The 27,216-nt window shown below is 51.9% G+C and overlaps 2 protein-coding genes across 2 annotated transcripts in view; one reads left to right on the forward strand and one right to left on the reverse strand.

The window, feature by feature from the left end:
- Nucleotides 1–12,794: 12,794 nt before the first annotated feature.
- On the forward strand, nt 12,795–17,348 carry ARX (aristaless related homeobox). The gene is made up of 5 exons (XM_035542241.1): nt 12,795–12,993; nt 13,190–13,928; nt 14,788–14,833; nt 16,612–16,946; nt 17,108–17,348. Exons 1-5 carry the CDS (start codon nt 12,795–12,797, stop codon nt 17,346–17,348), a joined length of 1,560 nt encoding a protein of 519 aa, XP_035398134.1.
- Nucleotides 17,349–21,175: 3,827 nt separating this feature from the next.
- POLA1 (DNA polymerase alpha 1, catalytic subunit) overlaps nt 21,176–27,216 on the reverse strand; it is a 203,213-nt gene continuing 197,172 nt past the window's right edge. Inside the window, exon 37 of the mRNA XM_035542243.2 lies at nt 21,176–22,479. Within this exon, the coding sequence (XP_035398136.1) occupies nt 22,307–22,479 (173 nt within the window). The 3' untranslated portion in view covers nt 21,176–22,306. The remainder of the gene's footprint in view (nt 22,480–27,216) is intronic.

Consider the following 27,216-nt stretch of genomic DNA (forward strand, 5'->3'; position numbering starts at 1 on the left):
AGCCCTTCTCCAGATTTGGCACTATTGAATTATAACACCAAAGAAACACACATTGCTACCAGTTGCCATTGCATTTAACAAAAAGTCTGAAAACAGGAATACCTCTTAAGACCTGTTTTCAGAAGAACAATGGATGTGTAGATGTAGAAGGCAGAACTAACATGAACCAACTGAAGTCAATGTGGTTGTGCAAATCTCACCAGTTCAGGATAGGTAGCCTGGGGTAGCCAGGGGACACATGGTGACAACCTCTGGAGAGTGGTGGTGAACCAAGAGCCCCCTGCTCTTCTGAAGTTGTCATCCCCTGAAGATGCCTGCTGAAGAATGGCAGATATTTAAGCCTGGCTGGGACCAGAAGACATGAGAGGCCCAAAGACCGCTCTCATAATCAAGATGCCCACGTTACCGAACTCAGAAGCATGCAGAGATGAGACACAAAATGAAACGAGTCCCTGCCAGCACCTTTTCTGAGAAGTTAGGACAAATCTCACCAAAGTGTAAGCACTTAAAAACCAGATGTGTTGCTTTAGCTCAGTGACCAACTACCCTTGCAGAGGCAGCTTGTCCCACACATCCCATATACCGACCTGGGCTGGGGTGACACCCTAGAGAGCCCTTCATGCAAGGGACCAGGAGAGAGGCCTGCATGATGCTCCTGGCCTAAACACCAGTGTCCTGGGAGGATAAATTTAAGAGGGCCCTATCCCACCCCGGGATCACCAAGCCTGCAGAAGGCCCCCAGTCTGCCACCTCAGGGTGCATCCCCTCTCCACCCAGCTCTGCCCTGCAGCGGTGGGCAACTGCAGGCCCTGCCCCAGTCCTGGATCTGCCCCCTGCCTGCAGGCCGGCTGGAGGGGCACGAAACACGGGGCCCTCCTGTGCCCTCACCCAAGCTGAGGAGGGACGCAGGGCTCCCAAGGGTGAAGGGGAACGGGGGTGGCCACAACAAGGCAGAAGGGGCTCAGGGGGAGCAACTTGAGAGCTGGGAGGAAGGTGACAGTGAATGGGAGTGACAAAGGGGGCAGCAGATTGGAGTTGGTGGTTCTGGGTAGGAATGAATGAATTACTTGTCACCGGCAAGGATAGAGGCTCTGCTTCGCAGAGAGGTGCTGCAAGCACTCTGCAGAGGAAAAGCCATACCCAGCCATGACTGCTTCTCTCTGAGTGGTAAAGCATGAATACACTCGGGCCCAGATTCTTTCCTGAGCTCACTCCGCAGCGATACCAGAAATTATGCAAGTTAAGATGCATGTCTCTTATGAAAATGATGCAATAATCAGTGTCTACGGTTCGATTATGAGATAATTAATTTTAATTGCATATTACATTCTCATTGAATTAAAAGATTTGAAGAGTTTGACTATTTTTATATTCCCCTTGCAATACATTTTGTAGTCTGTGCTATTTAGAGACAGAAAATTGCAACTATTTTAAAAACACGACAATGACTTTCACCTCCCTGAGGGAAATCCTGAATTATTACCTTTGATGGCATCAGGGTTTCATCCTTATTCTGTAAGAGGAAATCGTTCAAGACTCCTTCGTACCTTTGCTTTGCACTGTTTGAGTGTCTTGAGTTCCCAACGCTGATGTGAAAGCACTCACTGTTTATTAGGTGGAAGAGATGAAATTATGTCTTTCTTGGATTTTTTTTCTTCAACAGGAAATTTTGAAACAAAAGCTTTCTTTTTGTGGCATTTCCTTGGTGTTACCCATTAAACACAAGTGCTGGCAGGGCAATGTGTCCCCTCCATGAGCCTGCTGCTGTGGCTCCGTTCCTGCCTTTAGCATTACTGTGCCAGCTGGGAAGGAGGACGACCAGGGTCGGACATTGCCCCATGTGGCAGAGATGTGTTTTGCCTGCTCTGATTTCCCATTTTTCAGCTCCTGCCAGCAGCAGAGCATTGAGCAAAATGTCCCTGTCACAGCCCTAGGCGATTCATTGTAATAAGTCACTCACTGAATTGCACCTTGTGGTCCCATTGTGAGGGAACAAATCACCAACTTCTCCAATTGCTCAAATATGTTCTCAAATAGTTGCTGAATAAGTCATGCCAGTCATCGGCAGCGTGTGACTTCCCATCCAGCAGCTTGCAGCAGGTATTCAAGACCCAGCCTTTGAAGCTGATGGGGTTTCAGCTGGCCGCAGGGGCTATATGGGAAGATCCTGCTTCCTCCTGGGGTTTGGATGCCTAGCCAGGAGGCTTTTGCGAGGACAAAGAAAGAGCTTAGTGAATTGGTCTTCAGCCAGTGAGAAGCTGGCATTTTCTGTGCCATGAGCAGCTCCAAATTGGAATGAGGAGGGAGAGCAGTGACCCGTATGCTAGACCATCACTGTCCCTTATCAGGGTACAATATGCACTCCTCTCCCAATCCGGCCCCAGCCTTTCTCGCGCAGATCTGAACGCGCAGGCCCCCTCAACACCCATGCCCAGGTGCTGAGGAGGCCTGCCCACGCTAAGCCAGGCTCCAGGGCTGCCCACAGCAGGTGGGACACCCTCCTGTGAACAGGAGGGAACAGGTCCTGTGAGACACAAAGGCCAAGCCAAGGAGGCTCTGTGATTTCCAGACTGAAATGCAAGATGTTGGGGATGTAGAAAGGAAAGAATAAAAACTGAGTTTGCAAGCATATCCCCAGTTTCATGTTTAAGTACATGATCTTGCCTCTACAGAGGATTTTTTTCTAGGATTGATGCACCACCACGCATGCATTTTGTGCCAAAGAGGTCAGCAAAACTGTAAATCTCACCAAACTCCAAGAATTGTGTTTTATTTATTCTCAAATCCCAAATTTTTGACTCAAAGAATATGCGAAGGCGAGTTTCATATACGTTTCTCATATATTCCTGTCTTACACCCCTTACATCTCAACCTTTTCTTTCCTAGTCTTGCATCTTTTACTCTGACTGGGAGACTGAAAGTATTCAGGTATTGATTACACGTCTCTTTCTGACACGCTGTTAAATACGCCATCTCCCATCTTCACACTGGTGACTGGCTTACTTGGCAGGTTTCTTCTCTATGTACAAAACACATCAAAATTGTATTACATGCTGTTGTTGTTTTTAATAGAAATTTTATTCAACTCACCCAAGTTCTCTTCGGGAGATTTTTTTCATTTCACTTAATGCCTAACCTTCTCTGCTGCTGACAGGCACACGAATCTTCCTGGAGGCTGTTGTTCCTGAGCTGGCTGTGCTGGCTGTGTTAAAAGTCTTTTATCCTGAGATCAGTGGTCCCAGGGAGGAGAGCAGGTGATTAAGTTCTGCAATGTGCCTGGCAAGTAGGGACCAATCATTTATTACTTGGCTGTGTCTGGAGCCTCTAAACTAAGGCTTATCCAGTTCAATAAGTGGTGGAACAAAGGCCACTCTGGCATGAAGGCTGTTTATATTTCAATAGCAGGTTTTTTTTTTTCCTTTTTGATCATTTTTCATTCAACCATTGGAAGGCCTTGGAAGTGTGATTGTTGCCTGCTACTGCAATTCCTCTGGCGGTCCACCTCTCAGAGCTGTCCCACAGCCGCACGGCACACGTGTCTGTGTATCGCCGCGCAGAGCATCCCCGCGTGAAGCCAGGCGCTTAAACAATAGCGAGGGGCTTTTTATGCCACACAAAAATATATTAAAAATACATAATGTAACTTGTCTTAATATACTTTTCTGAGTCTAAAAATATGCCAGACCAAAAGAAACATATTTACATAAAAAGCAGACAAGGTCAAATAACAAAGAAAGCCCTTAATTAGTTGTAATCAACTTTAATTTGCATACCGTATATAATTCCTAAATGATTGTTAATAATAACTTTATATAATGGACTTCCAATTTTCATGAAAATGGCACATTTTGATAAGCAGACACAAAACCCTAGTACTAATAAGGTTTAATTTGCATACATTAGACTGATTATCCAAACAAAAGGATTACAGTATTACTTCTCCATACCTTTATGTCCTTATTATGCACATTTATTAACTTCACAAAAGCTAGCTGTTAGTGACAAACAATAGCCATGGCTGGAAGAGAAATCTACAGTGTGAATAAAGTGCATTTTAATGCTAAGGAGCAAAGTTTATACCGCATAAATGTTTTGTTTAACTCTTTCTTTGCAAAAGGCATTATGCTGTATTAGACAGGCACTATTAGCTGCATAAATCACATCTTCATTATGCAATTTTTTTGTAAAGAATATATTTTCTGTAAAAACTATGACCTACTCGTGCTCCCAGCTTCCTGATGTGAAGTTAAAGACACGGATGGTGCTTGAACATATCAGGAAACATGTTTACAATCACAGGATTAAGCTGTTAACTCATGTGATTCCAGGGCATGGTGTTAATAAATATATTGCCATAAGCTTCGTTTTCACAGCGTAAATAATAATACAGGTGGCAATAGCTGTTCCTGAGGGTATTACATATACCCTGCAATTAAAGTGTGAGCAAGGGGGAGGGAAAAAAAAATCATTAGTAGACCTGGTATCTGAAGCAAATGATGCTCGCCAAGGGGCTTATAAGAAAGCCAATAGACATGAAGCTTAAATTGAATGCCACCCCGGAGCTCCCCCTGAGCTGTGTGACACGAGGCTGCACTGATATGCCATGGTGACAGTGATATGAGAGGAGGATGTCACTTCTGCTGCATTTTGCAGCCTTCTGGTGAGATGTGCCACCTCTGAACAGAAACATCGCTTTTGGAGATGCAATGCCAGCTCACGCCTTTCCATCCTCCATGAGCCATGCGGCTGGCTCTTCAGGGAGGTTGCTGTGGTTGTCACGAACCCTGAGTGACTTCTCAGGGGTAAACCCTTTCTTGCCTGATTTTTGACCAAGGTCTCCGTGTCTCCTTGCAACCTGTTTGCATGGCACATCAGAGCCACACAAATCAGTTTTCAATGTTAGACTGATGCTGTCCAGACAATCCCTTGACTATGCAGTGAGCATCTGGCAATGTTACCAAGTACAGACAACAGATTTGTTTTTCAGCACCACTCCCATCCAAATGCATTCCAAAGAGCTGTATTAACCCCCGTGCTAATTTTCACCTGTGCAGCTCGAGGCCGCTGGCTTCTGGTTCAATTCTGGCTGGTGCCACAAGGTAAAGCCCAAGGTCTTTGCCCCACCAGGAGCCCAAGGATATCGTCAGGAAACAGTGAACGAATGAGGACCTCGTGGTGTGGCCAAGGATCTGTAATGGTGAAGCCACCACTGAGGTATTCTTGCACAAAGACCACATGCATTTGTTGGTATGGAAGGGCAGGTGGTGAAAATTCATTTCAGAGGCTATAATATACATGAGAACCCTTAAATCTTCTCAAAAAGTTGGAAAGAACATCCTTTTGTCATACTTACTGATGATAGTTACCAAGATATTTATTGCATTTGAGCTCTGCTACAGAAATATTGATATTTCGAAGGGTGCCCAATGTGCTTCTCTTCCCAGGAGCCTGCGGGACCCCAGAGGGAACCAAGGGCCTAGAACAGCAGTCTGCGGTTTTGGACCAGCAGTTTCTGAGTCGACCCTAATTTATTCTAAAATATTTTCAGAATAAACACACGCAGAAGATTTAGCAATACCCATTCTCTGTTCAAAGGGACACAGCCATTAAATCCTACTGACATACAGACGGGACTTGGATTCCTAAAAACACTGTTAAACGCAAGCCTTGGCATCCTACACCATTTAGGCATGCTTAAAGGCATCCCAGATCACAAAGCATATGGAGTTCTGCATAGCTTTCAGGTTAGCCAAAAAGCTTATGCTGAGTGAACATGGATTTTTTTCTGTCAGAAGACACATACAAATCTGACTTACTTTTCCCTACCAAATCACGGCCCAATTTCCATTGAATTCTACTGGGCTTGAGCTGGCCTCATTTTCCTGACTGATAATCCTTGCACGACTCAATAAAGTTGCATTTGGATCCAGGCTCAAATTGTCAGTCTGTAAACAAGAAGATTTTTTCTGGTATCCCAGCTCCGTATTCATATTCACCTTCATAGCTCCTTATTGAGGTGTGCCTGATTCTCCCTGGACACTCATTCCTTTTGTTTTCCTTTCAGAAACTGGTAACAGTCTCAGAAATGCACTCTGCCCTGTTCACCTCCCTTGTTTCCATTCCACCTTTCTGCTACACGCTGCAGAAAGGAGAAAGTATTTCATGTTACAGGCGTTTGACTTTTTGTCTGTCACACTGCAGGTCAAAATCCACTTTCAGTTTTAAAGATCCTTTTGCCCCCTGAATTTGTACAGCTTTGTCCCAGATAAGATAGATAGATAGATAGGTAGATAGATAGATAGATAGATGAAATGTGCAAATGATTACCCGGTTATTCTCACCATTAAGTTTGCATTCAGTGAGGGAGGATGTGCACTGCCATTCCAAGTGACAGATCTGTGAAAAAGCCTTGGTCACACAGCAAGTTTTAAAGAGCAGAAGCTATGCTCTGTGTCAGAAATCCCAAGAATATCCAGAGCACTCCAGACATTTCGGTATTAGAACAAAATCAAAACAAAAACTGAAAGCAGAACAAAGCCAAAGCATCCTTTCTACCTCATTTCCAAAGAGAAGAGAACAACATTTTCCTGAGCATCACTAAACAAGACAGATGAGAGCGCAAACCCTGCTGAAGGGAACAAGCAGATGTTCTCAAGCAGACCCCAGCTCACCTTGAAGCCCAACCAGAGTCTTTACGTATTTACGCTATGGTTGCCTGGGTTGCAACACAAAAACCATCACACAAATGTGCTTTCACTCATGAGAAAACCCCACTGACTTGAGGAATGAAAGGTTATGAGTAAGGGTTACAATGCAGGAACAATAATTTAGTTAAATCCAACGTCTTTTGTTTAAAGTTAGTTTTTCTGAGGTTCCATAACATTATTTTTAGTTTTCAGGAATGGAAACAATAGCTTAGCTCTGTAAGTGCCAAGTCTTTTTCAAGGCTTGATAAAAAGCTACAAGACAAGAAGGTGCATTGATTCCAAATAATAACTTATACCCTATGATTTCAAGATTTTACAATCCATGCATATGACTGGAAATATCTGTCTATAGAAGTTTCTAAGAATTATGTATGAAGGGGAGATCTTAACACATATATTCATTTTTTTTTATTTTTGAATGGAAAACTTCAAATCAAAAGTCCAACAAATTGCAGCTGTTTGAATTGCAGCTGTTTGAATTGCTGAGCCAATTTACAATCAAATTGTAATTTTTTTTTTTCTCAGTTAAGAAAAACCTTTGAATTTGGAAGGAAATGCTCCACTCCATACCAACCCACTCATACTTTTCTACAATGTCATGTACACCCGCAGTCCTAGCTGTCATCTTCTTCAAGAGCCTAATTTTACCATGTAAGTTTTTAAGAACACATCTCTGTTCATGATGACTTCACAACATCGGATTTTTCTCGCTTTTTATCTTCATATTTCAATCTACTTTATAACTGTACTTTATAAATTTACTTGATTTGAGTATCTTAGAAGAAACTCCTTCATATATTCACTTCTACATACTCTGCTGCTATTAGCTGTGTTATTATGACTGTCCCCGGCACATTTATGTCGTGTCTCTTTCAGCAGGGTTACGCTCGTGAGATAGCAGGTTCATTCATTCACCACAAGTTATTTTCATAAAACATCTCTCTTCCTACAGAGCACCACAGAGTGCTTCACAGATGGATTGAATCTCACATTAAGAGAAATGCAGAATATTAAGCAGAGAGGTCTGGGGAAATACAAGTGGATGCTGTATGAGAACAGACCCTTTGACAACCAACCCAGACCCAGCCCTGATTTGTGCTGGGGATGCTCCATGCGGAGGTGCCAACACCGAGAAAGCCGTGAGGAGCACGGCCCAACAGCCTCCTAACATAAGGCCCTTGAAGATACCAGTGAGGATCAGCCTCTTTCAAGAAAAGTGAGCGTTCCCTTCTGTTAAATGTGGATTTTCCCTAACCATACACTTTTTTTTTTTATATCTTTATGAAATACCAGTGGTCCCTCAGCGACAGCCAGAGGCAATGGCTTCCGTAGGTGTAGAAATAATAATAACAAATATGAGCATAAGGCTAGATTTGTTGAGGGCCATGATCCGACTGAGCTTCATACGCAGTTTGTTGTCTTTTCCCTCCATCACCCTGTTTCCCTTTAGTCATGCACTTGGATTAAAGAACCCCGATCCTGTCAGTAACATCTCCCAGGCAGGGGAACGCCACGTCAGTACCTGCGCCCCCAACTCATGCCCTTCCCACAATCACCCTGATTCGGGCTCTGTCCCTGTGAGGCTGCTTTACTGAAACAGCACTGCGTGAAGGTCACGCCGGAGCTAGTCAAACAGGGTGAAGAATGTCCTTCGCTCATTGAATGCTCATTTGAATTTTTAATGGATTTGCTCCGGCGTTCACACCCCCTCTGCCGTTAGTGGAGCGATCGCGTTTCAGCAGTACGAAAGCTTGCAGAAAACACATTTCAAAAGTTTCCTGTGCATCCGCCAAGGGAACCCCAGCTGCTGCATGCACCCACACACCTATTTGCACAAGTAGTGTGCTGCTCGCGCAACAGGCGGGTACCCCATCGATACGCCTGCTGTATCTGACCGACCATACAGCTGAACAACAGAAACCATTTGCAGCTAGGCCACCCTGACATTCATTTAAAGGAACCGCTGGAGCATTCCAAATAACAAGTATATTTGAGAAAATGATGCTCCGCTCATGGATATTCCACGAGCAGAAGAGAATGCATTTGACAAATAAATTATTTGTTATGAATCCTTTGCTCAGTTCTAGTCAGCACATACAAAGGAAAATAACACAGGAGGTATAATGTTAAATAAGCCTATGATCATCATTTTAATTTTTTTAGACCACTGTTCCTAAATGCATTATTAATTTCATGGAGTACTTAAGGATTACTGCCATGACGTTGCTTGAGATTTTATCCATGTATTTTCTAGGACCAGAAGAACCACATCTCCGCCCATCGCCTGGAAGACCCAGGACACAGAGACCCACCCGGGTTCTCTTGGACTTAGCCTAAGACTTGACATGTGGTGAAAGCATGTCCTGCAGGAAAGCCCTATTCTAGACTAAAAGCCAGGCGGTGCCCAGGAGTCTGCTGCTTCCTTACAGAGCCGCTGGGGCAGTCACCACTGCGGGGACTCTGGGACCTTCAGGAGGGGATGCACAAAGCAAGGGGATGGAGAGGGAAAGTGGAAAGTCCGGGGGCTCCCAGGTGAGTCCAAGAGCCTCAAAAAGCCTCTGGAGAACTTTAAGGACCCGAGATGACAACACAATTGGACAGGAATGAAAGGGGCGGAAGCAGTACAGATGGCGATCTGTAGAGCAAGCACAGGGCAGGTGGGCTCCATGCAGCCAGGAGGTCCAGGCAACATGGGCCTGGGACACAGGGGGGACCAGGAAAGAGAGATGGCTGTAGGGGGGAACAGCAGAAGAGAAATAAAGGTGAGCCACCTTCACCTAAAACTGCTGTCCTCTGTGAGTAATGAAAACCATGTTAATAGGAAAAAAAATGAACTAGTAAGGAATTAGAAAATAATGCCAACTGAATTTAAAAAAAAATAAAATAAATAAATAAATAAAAAAGGATTTATAAAAGTCTTTTATGAATTAAACGTATGGAAAAAGGGCCAGCTTCTGCCCACCCATGGGCACGGACCAGATATTAAATTTATGAACAATTATTCCAAAGTGACCATCACTGCCACTGTCAGGCCTTTGGCCAGATGTAAGTCAATAGGGAAATTGCTACCTGAGCTAGCAACGAAACCAAAGCAAGCAACAAAAACTAGGGCTACTCCCCAGGCAGAAAAGCAGTGGTGCTGCAAGCCAGTGTGTGCAAGCCAAACTGAGTCTTGCCAGTTTAGATGACTGCAAAGCAAGGATGTCGTTGCAAACACTGCTCCAAGAAAAAGCAGTACTTTGAAATGAATTCTTCTCTTGGATGGGAAGTCAAAGTTGCTGAGGTCTCACATCACTCCGCAAAGTGATTTTGGTGCAGCGCCCCAGCGACCACCACTAGGTATTGATTAATCTGCGTTTAAATTATCAGTCTGCAAAAAGCCGGTGATATTTGTTGTGTCCTCACTGAGAAGGTGGTTAAGCCGCCGCGCCCAGAGGGGATCTCAGATGGCGGTGACCTGGCAGTGCCCCAGGCAGCACATCGAGACGCTGCCTCTCCCCCAGCTCTCTCACCGTGGCTGCGGGCGATGTGCAGCCGCGCTTTGATTCCCTTGTCACCGCTGTGTTTTTGTGAGTGGTTAACGTGACCCCTGCAGAAGTGAGTGAGGTTGTTTCTGGCAGCGCTCTGCCCGTCTCCACGGCTCACGGCTGAAGTGTGCAGCACCAGGGCTGTGCCCAGGAGAGGTCTTGGAAAGGAGTTCTCCACGGCAGTGGGGAATATATCTTGCATTTTAATCGAGAGAACTGTGCTGCAACCGAGGCTCGTGCGAGTAGTCGCGCCCCAGCTCATGACATCTGCACGGCACCAGGCATTTCTCCATCGCCTGCTACCGAGGCAGAGCAGCGTCTTGCCTTCCCCACGCCCAGCTCCAGCGCCCTTGGGAACAGCGCCGCACAGGACCGCTGCCACAGCCCCGAGCTCGGGAAAGTTAAAAATGCCGTGGTTAAAAAGCCTGCGACTGGGCTGCATCAGTGGAAGAGCGATGCTCTGTGCTTCACCCCCTGCGTGCCGGGGTGTGCGCCGCTGCCCTGCCGGCCCGCGGGACCAGGGGCGCAAAGCACGTCGAGGAGCTGGGGGGGAAATCACGGGGGAACGGGGAGAGGGAGCGGGGCAGGAGCGGGGGGGTTTCTGTGCCTGCCCCCTGCTCCAGGACAAGCCTTTCCTTCCATAAAACGAACAGCGCTCACTCAAGCACTGGCGGGTTTTACGTAGCGATTTTCGTTTTCTCCTTCATCGCAAAGAGAGTGGAAAATAATAACAATAATAACAATAATATTAATAATGACGATAATAACGTTAATACGTCCAGCCGGTGCTGGGGGCTGGCCAGAGGTTGTGCCTGCCCCCGCAGCCCCCCCCCCCCCCCCCCCCGGGCAGCGGTGCCCCCCCCGGGTCCCCGTCCCCCGTCCGGAGCAGGGCTGCGGGCTGCACGCCGCCCCTCGCCCCGTCGTGCCCGGAGCCCCGCGGCGGGAGCCGTGCCGCAGCCCTGCCTCCCCCCCCGGCGGGGGAAGGAGGGAGGACGACGGGGCCCCGTGAAAGAAAATAAAAAAATAAAATAAAAATAAATAAAATGGAAATTAAAAGGAAACAAAACTCAAGCCCCGCCGGAGCGGTGCTGGGGCTGCGGGCCGGGGGCAGGGGGGGGCTTGTGGTGGGGCTGCCGTCGGGGAGACCCCGGCCCCGCGGCGCCCTGCGGAGGGAGGAGGGCGCCGGGCCCGGCTGCGGGCTGGGGGTGAGGAAAGGAAAGGAAAAGGAAAGGGGAAGGGAAAGGGTAAAGAAATGAAAAGGAAAGGAAAGGAGAAGGAAAGGAAAAGGAAAGTAAAGAGGAGGAAAAGGAAAGGGAAGGGAAAGGAAAGGGAAAGGAGAAGGAAGGGGAAAGGAAAGAAAAGAAAATAGAAAAAGGAAAGGAGAAGCAGGGAGGGGGCCGGGGCAGAGGCGCCGGAGCCCGGGCGCCGCTCCGGCAGCGGCAGCCGAGGCTGTGGCCCCGGGCTGGCTGGAGCGAACGGAGGGGATGCTTCCGCTCGTGCCCCCCTGCCTCTCGCGGCGCCGGCTGCCAGCCCCCGGGCCCGCTCTCCGTGCACGGCAGCAGCAGTTCGGCTGCTGAGCCCGGCGAGCTTTTCTCCCCGGCGCGGGGCTCTGGTCGCCGTCACTCCGCCGCTCGGCTCGGCTCGGCGCGGCTCGGCGCGGCGCGGCGCTGCTGCCGGCTCCCCCCTCACGCTCCGGTAACGCGCCCCGGTGTTAAATTAGCAGGTCGCAGGGGGAAAGCGGGGGGGAAAGAGACAGGGAGAGACCGCAAATGAATGAAAGTTTGTTTATAAATAAATAAATAAATAAATAAATAAATAGCGAGGTGCCTGGGCACAGCCGAGCTCCGACCGGGGACGGGCCCGGGGGGGGCGCAGCAGGGGCCGGGCACGGGGCAGGGGGTGCAGCCCGCGGTGCCCCTCGCTCCTCCCGTCGGCTTTTGGCCTCTTTTCGTTTGGCTGGGGCTCGCTTTCCAATTTTCTCTATTTTTCATTATTCTGGGGGGTTGTTTTGGTTGGGGGCCGCCCTTCGCCTTCTGTTCTATTGCTCCTGGGCCGTTGCCCCTTCGCTTCTGGGCCTGTTATTCGCGGGCCGCAGCTTCCCGGCCCCCTCCCCTCGCTTTTGGGGCGCTTTCGGCTCCATTCGGCGCCGCGGGCGCCGCTCCCCGGGGCCGGGCCGAGCCCCGCGGGGCCGCGCACGTCGGGGGGCGCCCGGGGCGGGGCGGCGGCCGTCGGGGCGCGCGGAGGGGGAAAACCAGGCGCGGAGCGCACCCCCCCCCCCCCCAGGAGTGGGCGTGGCGAGCGGCAGCCGGGCGTGGCGCGGCGAGTCGGGGGCTCGGCGCCCCCGATCCGCTGCGCTCCGCTCCGCGCTTTGCCGGGCGCCGCGTGCCGGCGGCCGCCCGCCCGCCCGGCCCCCGCCGGGAGCCAATCAGCGGCCGCCCGTCCGCACGTGGAGCCGGGGGGACTCAAGAGCGCCGCGGCCGCCGCTCACTCCCCCCGTGACGGGCGGCCCGGCGGCAGCGGGCAGCGCCGCGGGGGCGTCGGCGGCGGCGGCGCCATCGCCATGAGCGGCCCCTACCCGGAGGAGGGCTGCGGCGAGCGCCCCGACGGCGCCAAGAGCAAGTCGCCCACGCTGCTGTCGTCCTACTGCATCGACAGCATCCTGGGCCGCCGCAGCCCCTGCAAGGTGCGGCTGCTGGGCGCCGCGCACAGCCTGCCCGCCGCGCTCGCCGCCCGCCCGGAGCACGATAAGGCCGCGCAAGGTGAGAGCCGGCACCCGGGGTGGGGGTCGGGGGGGAGCCGGCGGGGCTGCCCCCGACGTGGGGCTCTGCCCGACGTGGGGCGCTCCCCGCGGACCCAGCGCCCCGCACTGACCGCGCCGCTCTTCTCTCTCTCCCCCCCTCTCTCCCCTCTCTCCTCCCCGCCCGCCCCGTCCGGCCGCTGTCCGCCCCGCCGCAGGCTCCCCGAAGGGCAGCCCCCCCTTCGAGGCGGCCGAGCTGCACCTGCCCCCCAAGCTGCGCCGCCTCTACGGGCCGGGCGGGGGCCGCCTGCTGCCGCCGGGACCGCGGGGGGACCGCCCCGACGGGCGGCCGGAGGGGGGCGCCGCCGCCGTGCCCCCTGCTGCCGCTGCTGCGCCCGCCGCCGCGGCCGCCCCGTGGGACACGCTGAAGATCAGCCAGGCGCCGCAGGTCAGCATCAGCCGCAGCAAGAGCTACCGCGAGAACGCGCCCTTCGTGGCCCCGCCGCCCGCCCTGGACGAGCTGGGGGGCGGCGGCGCGGCGCACGTCGAGGAGCGGCCCGGCCCCGCCGCGCCGGCCGCCGAGGAGGAGGAGGAGGAGGAGGACGAGGAGATGCTGGAGGAGGAGGACGAGGAGGAAGAGGAGCTGGAGGAGGAGGACGAGGAGGAGCTGCTGGGCGAGGACGGCGGGGGGCTGCTGAAGGAGGCCCGCCGGGGCGCCGCCGCGGCCCCCGGGGCGGAGGGCGGGGAGCTGTCCCCCAAAGAGGAGCTGCTGCTGCACCCCGAGGACGGCGAGGGCAAGGACGGCGAGGAGAGCGTGTGCCTCTCGGCCGGCAGCGACTCCGAGGAGGGGCTGCTCAAGAGGAAGCAGCGCCGCTACCGCACCACCTTCACCAGCTACCAGCTGGAGGAGCTGGAGAGGGCCTTCCAGAAAACCCACTACCCCGACGTCTTCACCAGGTACCCGCGCCGACGGGGCGGCCGCCGGGGGGGTCGGGGGCTCTAGCGGGGACGGGGACGCCGAGAAGGTCGCCCCCCGCCCGGGGCCGCCTCCGGCTATTTTTACCCGCGCCGCCGCCGGGCCCCGGGATCGGTTTCGCCCTCCCCGGGCGGGCTGGAGCGCTGCCCGGCCCCGGGAAGCCCCGGCAGGGCGCGCATCAAAGCGCCGCCGCCTAAAAATACCGGCCCGGCACGTCGGGGCCCCGGGGCGGCTTCGGGGGGCCTCGTACCGGGGAAAGGGGGAGCCCGGCGGGGAGAGGCCGGGCTGCGCGCCCGCTGCCCGAAATAGCACCCCCCCGACGGGGCTGAGCCCCCCGCGCCCGCACGCCTCGCTCCCGCACCCCCCGGCCCTTTTTTCGTTTGTTTCCCCGGCGGGGGGTCGCCGAGAGCTTTCCGCCGGGCTCTTTTGCTCCCCCGCTGCCGGGCATCGCCCCGGGCGCGCCGCCTCGTTCCCCCCCAGCCCCGGCCGCAGCCTCGGGCCCGGCGGGTCGCGATCGGGTCGGGTCCCGGCGCTTTTTTGTCGCGCTCCCGCCCCGCGTTTTCTCCCCGTCGCTGCGCCGGGACGGGACGGGCCCGAGGCCGGAGGGGCTCGGGCTAAGCCCGGGGGGCTCCCGCTTTAAGCCGGCGGCCTGAGGGCGAACGGACGGCTCCCGGTTCTACCCTCTGTGCCTCAGACAGCGCAGCGCGGCTGTGCCGGCACGGGACGGGAGGCAGCCCCGACGGCAACCCCGACGGGGGGGAGCCCCGCTGCTCTCGGGCCGGGTGCGGGCGGTGCCTGGAGCGTGGCTGCGGGCTGACGGCGGCGTGTGTGTCTCCCCAGGGAGGAGCTGGCCATGAGGCTCGACCTGACCGAAGCCCGAGTGCAGGTGAGTGGCGGCCGCGGGCGGCGGGGCCCCGCTCGGGATCGGGAGCGGGATCGGGAGCAGGACCCGGGGCGTCCCCGCGCCCCTTCGGCCCCGCGGCGGCCGAGCCGACCCCCGGGTGATGGAAATGAGGGGGCCCCGCGGGGTTTTGGTTGTTAGACACGGCCCCGCTCGGCTGCGAGCCGGGTACTTGGCTGCGATCAAATCTCCAATCGGGCTTCATAAAAGCCCACTTAGTGCTAGAACAAACAGGGCCATTTGAAGGCGAAATGTTGTTTGATTTCCTCTCCGCCTGCACAAGGAGCTGGCTAATGCTATTTGATTTCCCATTTTTGATAGCAATAAGCCTGCATTGATCTAATAGTGAGTGAGTGCAATGCTATTAAAGGTGTTTGCCGCCCCATACCAGAGTGCATTTCCCAACCCAAGTCTCATAACCAGAGAGACGATAAACATTGGGATGCCCTGATTGCCAACAGAAAACAGATGTCTCCGAGTTGGAAGCTGAGCAAATCACTTTACAGTTAAAATCAGGCGCTGATAAAGCATAATAAATTCCATATGGCTCATTTAATACACAACAGCTTCTTGCATTAGAGGGGCTAATGATGAGATTTGTCCCCTCCTTTCTGTTGACACATTTCTCCATTGTCAAACAGAGATGTGACAGCAAATCAGTATTTTCAGCTCAGGGGAACAAGTCGTGGGAAAGTTAAATAACTTTTAAAAAAGAAAGACACCCCCTTTCTCTCCCCTATTCACGGGAGAAGATGTAATTAAGGGAATATGAATTATGAGAGTCCCTCCGTTTACCTTTGGGTGTACTCAGACTTATTAATTCAATAACGGGGAATTGCAGCGAGGACAGCTCGCTAATTGAGTTTTAGCTGGCGGAGACGATCCGTTTGCCAAAGACTCACTCTCGGCTTCCCCGCGAACACGGAGGAGCCTCTTCCTACGTGCGCGCCCCGGTGCGCGTGTGGGTATAAATTATAGATGGGGAACTGTAGCGAGGGACCCGCAGCGCTGCCGCCTCTGTCGGATCCCGGGGAGACGGGGCGTCGCGCTGCTCCTACAAAACGGAGCCGAGCCTCAAAGGGGAGATTTCGAGCCCACGGCAGCCCGAAAATCTGACAAACGCGAGTCCCTCTCCGAGCCTCTCGCTGGGTGCGTGTGGCGCCCCGCGCTCGCGTTTCAGCGAGTGTTTCTTTCCCTTCGGCGAGCGGTGCTTTTTTCCCGCTGCCTCTCCCTTGGGTTAAGCCCGGGCTCGTTGATGATGACTGATTTTTTTGTTGTTGTTTTGGAGGGGGGGGGGGGGAGAGGAAAGAAAGGGACGGCGATTCCGTGGCTTCCGAACTAAGTTTTGTAAAATGCGCCCTGAAAGCACAGCGTGGAAACGCACGTTTGCTGCTTCGATCGCGCTGCAATTTATTTCTTCGTTGCAGGCGCTGGCGAAGTCACGATTTTTTCGTTTTTAATCTTTTTTTTGGAGAGGAGGAGAAAAAAAAAAAACAAGAACGAAAAAGGCGGCGACCCCCTAACGGCGCCGTTTGTGTGTGGTCACCTCGGCGAAACCGGGGCGCGCTTCCCCGCCTGCGGCGCGCAGGGCGCTCGCAAGGAGCCCCCTTCGGGGCAGCCCCGAGACCCGGCGGGGCCGGCGGGGGGCGCGGTGCGGCGGCCCCCGGGGGGGCGGCGGCGGAGCGGCGGGCGCCGTCGGGCCGGTGCGCGGCGGCGGCGGCGGGGCGAGCGGTGCTAAACCCCGTGTTTCTTTTGGCTTGCAGGTATGGTTCCAGAACCGTAGGGCTAAGTGGCGGAAGAGGGAAAAGGCTGGGGCTCAGACACACCCCCCAGGTTTGCCTTTCCCTGGTCCCCTGTCAGCAACTCACCCCCTCAGTCCATACCTTGATGCTAGTCCTTTCCCTCCTCATCACCCAGCTCTAGACTCCGCCTGGACCGCCGCCGCCGCCGCCGCCGCGGCCGCCGCCTTCCCCAGCCTGCCCCCGCCGCCGCCCGGCTCCGCGGCGCTGCCCCCCGGCGGGACCCCGCTCGGCCTCGGCACCTTCCTGGGGGCGGCCGTGTTCCGGCACCCCGCCTTCATCAGCCCCGCCTTCGGCAGGTACCGCCTCGCCCGGGGCGGGGGGGGCGCGGCGCGGCGCCGGCCGCCTTCGTGCGCCGAGCCCCCGCGGGGGGCGCCCCGACGGCGCCCCCGGCCCGGGAGCGCCCGGCGGCGGCGGCGGTGGGGTGACGGCGGCCTCTCTGCTTCTGCTTCCCTTGCAGGCTCTTCTCCACCGTGGCCCCCCTGGGCAGCGCCTCCAGCGCCGCGGCGCTGCTGCGGCAGCCGGCGCCGGCCGCCGAGGGGGCGGTGGGCTCGGCGGGGCTGGGGGACCCGGCCAGCGCCGCCGCCGACCGGCGGGCGTCCAGCATCGCCGCCCTGCGGCTGAAGGCCAAGGAGCACGCCGCCCAGCTCACCCAGCTCAACATCCTCCCCGGGAGCAGCACGGGGAAAGAGGTGTGCTAAGATACGGGCGCCGTCCTTCCCGCTTTCGTTTGCGTTCGTTTCAGTTTGCTGGGGGGATTTTTTTAAGAGCGAGAGAGAGGAGAATAAATTCGCGGGTGGGGAAAGGTCACCTCGTAGCACGAATCAAGACCAAATGGGGGAAAACGTTTCTTTAAAAACAAAAATAAAATAAAATAAAATCAAAAAGCGGACCAGCAGCTAAGACTGGGGTAGGTTCCCGAGGTAGGAACTGGAGGACAGCGAGCGCATCGCCCGTCAGTCAGCCCTCGCGCGAGTGAGCGGGGCGACGCTCGCAGGCTCCCGAACCCGAAACTCCTTGGCTGGTACATTTCCTAAATGTACGACGTGTTAATTTCCTCGCTGAGCATCAAGCGGAAAAAAAAAAAAAAAAGCCCTACCTAATAAAATTTGTTATATATTAGCGTTACGTACACTTAAATATTTTTCCTTCCGTTTATCTGGCAAGAAAAAAAAAAGGCAAAGAAAAGAATCGAAAATTGCAATTGAGAAAGGAAAGCGAAAGGGGGGGGGGGGGGGGGGGGAGGCTGCCCGCACCTCTCAAAGCCCCGTCCCACGGTGCTGGGCTGGCCTGGTGGGCGCACTGGAGAACTGTCGTACACGGCGCTGCTGCGAGCCGCGGGTGCTCACCGAGGATGCTGCCAGTGCAGAACGAAAGTGAATTTGATGCTGTAAGATAACCAGTGCACTTAAGGGAGAGGGTATATCTTTTTCTCGTTATATTCTTTATCACTACACCAACCAAGGTTTTTATATCAAACCAAAGGGAAATACACTGCTAGAATATGGACTGTTTAAGTCACTAAACTGTGATTATTGATTCTGTACATACCATTGTTATAAAAAAGAACAGAGCTTTGTATATTTGAAATGTTATAAAACAATTGCACTCAGTGTAGTGTTGTAAAAGTTTGTCATTCTGTAGATTCTTACTGTGTTGTAGATATCATAGGGGTCCTAGACAAATATTTATGTACAAACCCTTTATTTAACTTATTAACTGTAGAGGTTTCTGAAACCCTCAAGAGGCGATGGTACAGTACTTTTCCGTGTAATGTCGTTATTGTTAACACTTTTCCTTTGCTATCCGGTGGAGAAGTGCCACGTTCAGAAAATAAACAACGATATATGTTTACAAAAAAAAAAAAGAAAAAAGAAAGAAAAAAAAAAGAACGAAAGCAAAAGAACAAAACGCCACAAAGCAAAGTCCTTGCGGGGGCGCCGGGGGCTTCGCACCGCGCCCCCCTCCCGGCCGGGCCCCCTCGGGGTTTTGGGGACCCGGGGGCCGGGGCCCCTCGGAGGCGGCGGGGCCGGGCGGGGGGCGCAGCCCCGGGGCTCGGGGGCTCGGAGGGGGCAGCGCCCGCCCGGTTCTCGCCCTCCGAGCGCCGCCGCCCCGGGATCAGTGTCCTATCCCCCCCCCCCCCCCCCCCGTTTTATTTTTCTTGCCCCTCGTTATTTTTATTTTATCGCTTGGAAGCAGCCTCCTGGCGTCCCAGCGCCGCCGGGGTCGGCAGCCCCCGGCTCCACTCCGCGCATCCAGCGGGGCCGCGGACGGCTCCGGGAGGGTTTGGGGGGGTTTGGGGGGGTTCGGCCGGCGGCGGGGCGCTCTCGGGGCCGCCCCGTCGGGGCCCCGGCCGCGACCCTTCCCCGCAGCCAGCCGCGTTTCCCTCCCCCCCGCCCAGCTTTAGCGTTTCAAAAAACACCAGAGGCGCAAAAAAAATATATTTTTTTACCCGTTTTTTTATTTTTATTTTTTTGATGGGGAAAATAACGCTTGTTCCCTGGGCGTTCTTAACGGTGCGGTCTGAAATATACATTTTTTTGCCGTAAAGAAAAGGGAATCATTATCGAGCCATTACGCATTAAGAAATGTCATTCAGTCATTTTTATTCATTCGGCTGAAATCTTCGTAAAAGCCAGAATCATACTTCTGCAAGCAGCAATTTTGTTAATCCAGGGGGTTATTACTCTGGTCCCTTATTAGGATCTATACTGCTGCCAAGCAATCCTATAACCTTCTCAAAAGAAGTTTACCTCCGTGTTATAAAACCAGTAGTGGTATTTATACTGTGCAATAATTAGTGTATTACTTGAATCCACTAACAGGTTCATTTTATCTCTGCACAAAACCCCTAGTCTGCTTATAGAAAGCTTGTGCCTCCTTTGGCGCTGTTAAAGTGGTGAAAGAGTGAATGAAGGCTGGTAGCACTTTCTCCTTTTGCCTTGCCTTAATTCCCATCTCTTTTTGCTCTCATCCAATTAGTGCAGTGTATTAAGCGGTTTATCATCTCATAGTCAGCTATTGAGAGAAACAAGGCGAACACTTTGCAATAGAGCCTGCTCTCCTTTGACACCCTCAGGTACTTACATATTCCACTGTGCTATGAATAATAGAGGAAGAATAGAGCGCTAATTCCCTCATCAAAGAATGCCTTGTCTGCTGCTTTGCTCAACAACACCATTCTGATCAAAAGAAAAGCAATAAAGCTTAGCATAACAAAACGAAACCTACTTATTAGCTTAGTGGTTAAATTAATGCAGAGCCGCTGCTATTCAAAACCAAGGTTTGAAAACAGCCTCCAACAACCTGATAATGCTGCCTTCGGGATGAAGGAATGTTAAGCTGCAACCTGAAGCTGGCACAGATGAGTTCATCCATTAAAGTGCCACGGGGAGGGCCGGCGGCGGCCGCTCGGGCCCGCAGCGCTCCGGGTGCCCGCCGGGGGGCTTCACCCCTCCGGGGGGGGGGGGCTCGGGTGGGCCGGGGGCAGACCCCGATCCCCCCGGGGGGGTCACGAAGCCCCCCCCCCGGGCGGCCCCGCCGCGCCCCCGGCCCCCTGCTCCGCGCCCCGCGGCAGCGCTCGCGTTGGGTGCAAACATCCCTCCACCTGCAAAGGGACGGGCGCTGCTGCCCTCCTGACACGGACACGCACGGGGCCCGCGGGGTCAGGCGGTGCCGCAGCCACCGCTCTACCTGCGTCGGGAGGAGAGGGGCAGGCTTCGAGCTGCTCCGAGGCTTCCTGCCCGGCTAACGCCAGGAACATCTCCGCCATCCTAATTGGGTCGGGCATGGAAGGTCTTAAAAAGTAAACCTGGGTGAGATTACAGCAAGCCCCCGTCTTCCGAGGAGCTGCAATGCTGATGTCCTTCCTTCCAACCGCCCGCTCCCCAAAAAGTCTCCTCTGCGAGCGCCCAGGTGAACACCCCGGGAGAGGATGACGGCTCGCCAAACACCAGCACAAAGAAGCGATGGAGCAGAGGCAGTTTTTCAGATATTGTGATTAAACTTTAGGGTGGTGAGGCCCTGGCACAGGCTGCCCAGAGAAGCTGTGGATGCCCCATCCCTGGAGGTGCTCAAGGCCAGGCTGGATGGGGCCTTGGGCAACCTGGTCTGGTGGGAGGTGTCCCTGCCCACGGCAGGGGGAGTGTAACTAGGAGGTCTTTAAGGTCCCATCCAACCCAAACCATCCTGCGATTCTATGAAAACTCCATGGATTTAGCCCCAGAGTCACTCTGTGCATTTAGGCCCATTCGAGCAGACATCGCCCATCTCGGCACACGGCACCTTCCAATGCTCTGTGCGGCTCCCACTTGGGGACAAATGGAAGCCATAAAACCCACCAACCCAGACACACACATCCCTTCGGCACCCAACGCCTTCTTGTTGATGTTCTTATTTTTTTTCTTTGAGCAGTGTCAGGCATCCTAAAAATGGACACGTGGGCACTTCTGTCAACCCAAGGAACATTTCGAGCAACCTCACGCAGCACATTTCTAGTAGTCAGATGATCCAATCCAATTCTCTTTTTCTAGAAAATTTTATTTTTTCTTTCAAGTGCTAAGAAAATTTACATTTTATACTGTTAAAGATTTAAAAGAACATTTTTATAACCTTACATTAATAACAGATTGCAAACTTAACGGCAAACATGAGTACAACAATATTTGGTGTACAAAAGCTCTACCCAAATTTATGCTTTTTTCTTGTCATATCTGCTTGTCGTTTTACTAAAAGTAAACACAAAATACAATTTGCTTATAAAACCTTTACAATCACCGATACAGTAATTATTATACAGAACAGCAACAATGATTCTTCCTCCTTCCCTTCCCCCGTTACTGGCTACAACGCCATCCGAAATAAATTTCTCTCTGTTGATCACTTGCTTTCAAATATTTTGCATGGAAAGAAACGAAATACATTTTTATTCTGCGTATGTACAAAGAATTTTTTTGTGCATGTGCATGCCTATACATCCACGTAAGAAATTTCCAACCTGGCAAAATAGCATGCTTTAAGATGCACGGGAAGACTCCCAGCGAAAAGATGGTCCCCTAGTTTTGGCGCCTCCAGCCTTCCATCCTTCTTTGCCTTTCACGCAGTTGAAAGTAAAGCGTCTCTACCTCCATTCGGAAGGTAGTAGGACACTGAAAGGCATTTAGGTTTAGCATTGTTTTTAATTGGTATGTTTATGATCAGGAAGAAGATAAACTGTGAAAAGGCAAAACATTAGTGCTCCTACTGAGACCTCTACTAACCTCTCTTCCTGAGAGCACCTCTACTAAATACCCTGGAGCAAAGTCTAGGATCACTTACATTCCAGCAACTCTCACTGGGAATTATCCAATTAAAGCAGCAATTCCCCCACCCCCTTTTCCCTCATAGGTCTACATACACAACAAAATATATTGCAAAAATCAACTACTCCATATTTGAATAGCCCTGGCTTCTCGGCGAAGAAAAGAAGCGAAGATAAAAACCGCCTCGAGTATTTCAGGTCCCCGTGGATCATGTGTCCCGTTTTCATCTTTTGTTCTTCCTCCACCAAAGGAACAAGATTGTTAAAACATTATTGTGCATCCCGAAATAGGCTGTTGCTTAAGAGGTCGTTATTTTTAAGCAACGAGCTAGCCTCTCTTCTCCCTCCCTTTTCAGCCCATCACTGTCTTTCATTGTTAGGCTCTCCCGCAGATCTTCCTATGCTGATGGCAAAGAGCTTGCTGAGGTTCACTTCTGAGTAGCCACTCATGGACAGACACTTGTCCACCGTGCTCTTCAGTCTTTTGTAGGCCTCAGTCACCTCTTTTCTGAGTGGCTTCTTCTTCACGTACTCTGAAAGAACATAGAAAAGAAACAAAACAGAGAAGGATTAAAAGACGGCAAAAAGAAAGTAGTCTGGCATTCGCCGCTGTTGCGAACCACGGTGTTTCGACTCAAGGAGAAAGGAGGAGACAGTCGTGGGCAGTGTTCATTTGTTCACTGACCGTGCTTGAGGCAAGCTCTCTGGCTGCAGCTGCCTTGCACCCGCGGCTGCAGGGAGGGCTTGGCTCCACCTGCAACCCAGCCAGAGGATGTACGGGGCAACAGCACCGAGCGGCTCCAAGAGAGCCCAGCCAAAACGAGCAGGCTCCTGGACATAATGAGAACTCCACAGAGCCCCCACGGGCTTGAGGCAGGGGACGATTTGCCTGCCGCGAGCTTGGCTGCAGATCAGTCAAGGGAACCACGCTGCGATTCCCAAGCCCCTGCTGGCGCTGGCACGGCCTGGGTCCGGCTCGACACCGCTGCCGCATGCTCCCACGCACAGCCCGGGTGCAGGACGGGCATCGGGGTGCTCGGCACCATGGAGGGGCTGGGAGGAAAGGTGGCAGTGAACTCCACACGGTCCCACCCTACAACAAAGGTGCCCAGTATCTCAGTAAGGACGCATCATGTTTGCCTGATACGCAAATGAAGACAGCCATTCCCCAAATATTTGCTCAATAATGCCCGTGAAGAAATGTCTGGAGTGCAAGACATTACCTGCTGGTGGGTTTGTGTGTGCAAGCTCACACACACACATACCAGTTTGTACATATTTAAGCAGCGAAGCCAGAACTGTTCTTTTTTTTTTTTTTAGTGAAATTTTATGCCATCTAAAAAAAGAAATCCAGGGATTTTGTTTGGGCGATTGCCTGGCTTTTGCTTTACAAAGGCTGTGGACAAAGGCTAAAAGAGGAAAATATTCTACTGATGCACGTCAGTGCCAACTTGCTGCAGATGTGGTGCAGTGGTGCTCCTCCTTTCAAGCCCGCTCCTTGCTCTAGAAACACCAGCTCCTATCCGAACCCCCACCTGCGATCACACCTTGAAATCGGCAGCGCTGGATACCCTGCGTTATTACCAGACACCCGGGGCGGATGTAGCCCCAAACGAGCCTCCCCCCAGGCAGTCCCTTCCCGTTACCCTGGAGGGGGCTCCAGCAGGACGGGGCACGGCGCTAGGACACCGCTGGAGCTGGCGAGCCTGAAAGCTGCCGTCTCCCTTCCTCTCGTCATCTCCTTACGCTTCGCAAACAGAACAAAGAAGCCTCCATCCCTGTTCAAATGGCTTTCACCGAGTCAAGATGTAAAAAATGTTTTGGATTTGGGAAACCTGTGCGAGGTGACTGAGCCTAGCCTGGTCTGGGCGGCCAAGCCAAGGGGTGCTGCGTGCGTGAGGAGCTGGGGTGGCTAACGGGAGCCATCGCTCCTGGGGCTTGGGAATTCCTCCCCTGAGGGCACATGGACAGACTTTGTTGCAGAGCCTCGTCCGGTTTAGGATGAGCTCAGGGATTAACTGCTGGGCACCACGCAACCAGCACTGTCTTACTGAGGGGCTGTCGCCCACTCCCGTTTCCCGCGTTATTCACCAAGTTCCACTCGGGTGCTCTGCACAATGCCACGAAACCTTTAAAAACTCGATTAAGATTTCAATTAGAGGTGTCAGTCTGAGTAACTGAGTACGTTGATTAAAAGCACCTTTCATGCATCCGTGCGAGGAAGGTGTGTATTCAGCTTTAGGCATTTATTATACTTACAGCTTTGGGCAGTTGGGGCAAATGAAGGAAGCCGTCAGGCTGAAAACACAACCTTCTCGCCATTGCTCGGACGGTGATGGAATTGTGCTTATGAGTGGAACTAAATACTCCTTAAACTACACCGCCAACACAATGAAAACTTTGATTACCAGAACCTGTTCATTAACAGACTGGAGTCGCTACAGCACAAGCACATGTAACGATCCTGAAATGACTTCGGCGTAGGGTTTCATTAAACAAACCATGAAAACTGTAATAACCAGATCCATAAAAACACCAAACCCGCTTTGCCATCAATTCAGCACTAACAAGGTTGTGTGTCTCCAAACTAAAGAATACACTGAGTGGGCTCATTTCCACTGCTCACGTGCTAGCAAAACCACGCTGTCCGTACCAGCGAACTGCAGGAGATACCATCCTTGGAGTTCAAAACTCAGCTGAAATAGTTTAAAGGGTCCTGGAGCTCAGGAGGGACCGAGGTGAAAGGCATCAAGGTGCAGAAGCAGGTGGCAGGTACAAAAAAGAGTGGGAAGACACAGGAACAACCAGGCACACAACAAAATGATGCTGAAAGTAGAGGGCAATGCCCCACGGCCCATGCCCAGGTCGGGCTCAGCCCCAGCCTCTCCACCCGCAGCATTTCCCTCCCTCAGCCCATCACCGAACCTAAACTTTAATTACACACGATAACCTCCCTGACAGCACGCCTCAAACATTTCTTAGAGGCAGCTCCTGTCGTGAAGGCAAGCGGGGAAGGGTGGACTGAAAGGACGGAGGAATACGAGGGGCCTCCCTGAAGTAACGAGGCCAATTTTAAGTTTCAATTATAAGACAATGGCAGCCGGGGGCTCGGCGGCTGGCGGCAGGCAGCAGCCATCCCCGCAGCACAGCCACACGATGCATTTGAATGACACAAGTGCATCTGATGACTGGGGAGAGGAGATTTAAAGAACTGTAGTAATACAGAGCAGGGGAAGATGAGAGAGGACACAGCTCCTGATGTGTTTACCTCCTTTGCTGATGGGATATTGACTTTTCCCACCAGGTTGGTTAGAAAGGGGACTATTTACGCTGCCACACAGCAGAGTAAGAATGACAACCAGCATCACTCTGTGCTCCTCTTAGTAAAAGACAACTGTGACCGTCGTATATCACACAGCCAGTCAATACCTTCGAGTTACCATACCATCCAACTTAGAGATGCATATAAAAGCTCCTACTTTCTTTCCAAATGAGAATTTAATCAATAATGTACCTAAGGCCCTCTGAAAACTAAGCTGCACAGACTGACTGAAATTGCTTTTCAGTAGTCTGTCACATCCTGAAAATAGTTGCATGCCGATTATCCCCCTATCATTGTTTTAATAAATTCCAAGTTCAGCGGCAAGCAATCTTTTATGACAGTCAATACTACAGAATGCATAGACAGATTATTAGAAAGAGAGATATTTATATACATACAGAGCATGCGGAAGGTATTACCAAAACAAATATAGGCATGAAAAATAAATCTATTTTAATACAAATAAAAAAAAAAGGAAGATATGCTTCTGACTATATATAATTAACCCCCCTCTTCCAGGTACTGTATTCCCTAAAGCCAATGAATTACCAATTCTAGTACGGATTTTAGAATCCTATCACCAAGCAGGCAGTTGGCATCCCCCAACATCACTGCCACTGTGATCCTTTCACAAAGCACAGCCTCAACTTCTGGATATCCCTGTCACATTCAGCACCGCACCCGAGTAATTACTTAGCCACCCAGGAATGCGTTTGTGTATTATATGAAATATATATATATATATATATATATATATTTAAAAAGCACCTGAAATCCATTTACCCCATAAGGTCGTACCAAGCTGGAAGCAAGGATGGAAATATTTGGAGGCTATCTATATATACCTGGTCATGTGTTTTCCACGCATTGCAATTTCTCTTTGTTGCTATAAAAATGGCACAGAACAACGCGAGAGGGAAGATCGAGAACTTTTGTTCCCGGATTCACCAAGATGTGGCTCCGTGAAAGTCTTCTGTTTTTTCTCCTACTGATTGGACAACCGAACCGTGTCATATTATAAAACTCTCTCCCCCTGATTATTCTGTTGATAGCCTGCTCTTCTGAGTGAGAAGTACAAATACATTCACATTCCTTTGTATTTGTGTGTGTGCATCTGCACTGAGTACGTGAGAAACTACGTAGGTGTCTCCGAGCACAGTGCCAAAACGTTGGTTGATCTGGGAGTGAACAAAAAAAAGCTGCAGAGTATCACTTACGTACAGCATCATCTCTCTCTACCGCTCCTAGTTAAAGAGTTAAAGAACACACTGAATTAGCTCCTGAAATTTTTACATCGCCTACTGGTTATTGTATTTTAATTACAGCAAGCTTAGGCACACAGGCAGCAGTCTCTGTTCCAAATATCTGTGTTTCATTTATTTCTGTGCAAAGGTAGCAAACAACAGTCAGTCATAATTGGTTCTGTCAGATGTTTTACAGTCAGTCATAATTGTCTCTGTCTAGAGGTGTGTCAATTTACTGCAAGTTAAATAAATATTCTGTCTATTATGATATCAGGTTATGTAAGCCATTTTTTTAATTGCATGGGTTCCCCTTTTATAATACTCAGCACCCCTATTTATACTGTTAACCTTAACTTCACCATTTGCAGAATGTCAATGAAAAAAGTCAACAGTAATTTAATGAACAGACGTAAAAACCTCTAACATACTTGCCTTTTTATTTCTAATTAAATACAATCAAATTAGGCTATAAAGCAATTAAATTCTTCCATCTTGACAGGGTTCTCCTCAAATACCGATCAGAGATGCCAGTTTGCTGGCCTAAAGAGGGAGACTTACTTGCTGAAGCCTTAAATGATTCTCGTTAGTTTTCTGAAGAAAATAAACCTCTCGACTCACACCAACTTCTAGACCGTACGTCCCTGTAAAATCACACGCGTTGCTCCTGACAAGACTATGGCTTGCACCTCCACGCAGGCTGGATG

The sequence above is a fragment of the Cygnus atratus genome, chromosome 1 (assembly GCF_013377495.2).
Source record: "Cygnus atratus isolate AKBS03 ecotype Queensland, Australia chromosome 1, CAtr_DNAZoo_HiC_assembly, whole genome shotgun sequence".
Classification (NCBI taxonomy): domain Eukaryota; kingdom Metazoa; phylum Chordata; class Aves; order Anseriformes; family Anatidae; genus Cygnus; species Cygnus atratus.

Excerpts from the sequence above, each read along its gene's own strand:
- ARX (XM_035542241.1), top strand. The coding sequence starts at position 12,795 with ATGAGCGGCCCCTACCCGGAGGAGGGCTGCGGCGAGCGCCCCGACGGC. Across the intron at positions 12,994-13,189 it reads GCACGATAAGGCCGCGCAAG|GCTCCCCGAAGGGCAGCCCC; the intron begins GTGAGAGCCGGC and ends GCCCCGCCGCAG. Across the intron at positions 14,834-16,611 it reads TGACCGAAGCCCGAGTGCAG|GTATGGTTCCAGAACCGTAG; the intron begins GTGAGTGGCGGC and ends TTTGGCTTGCAG.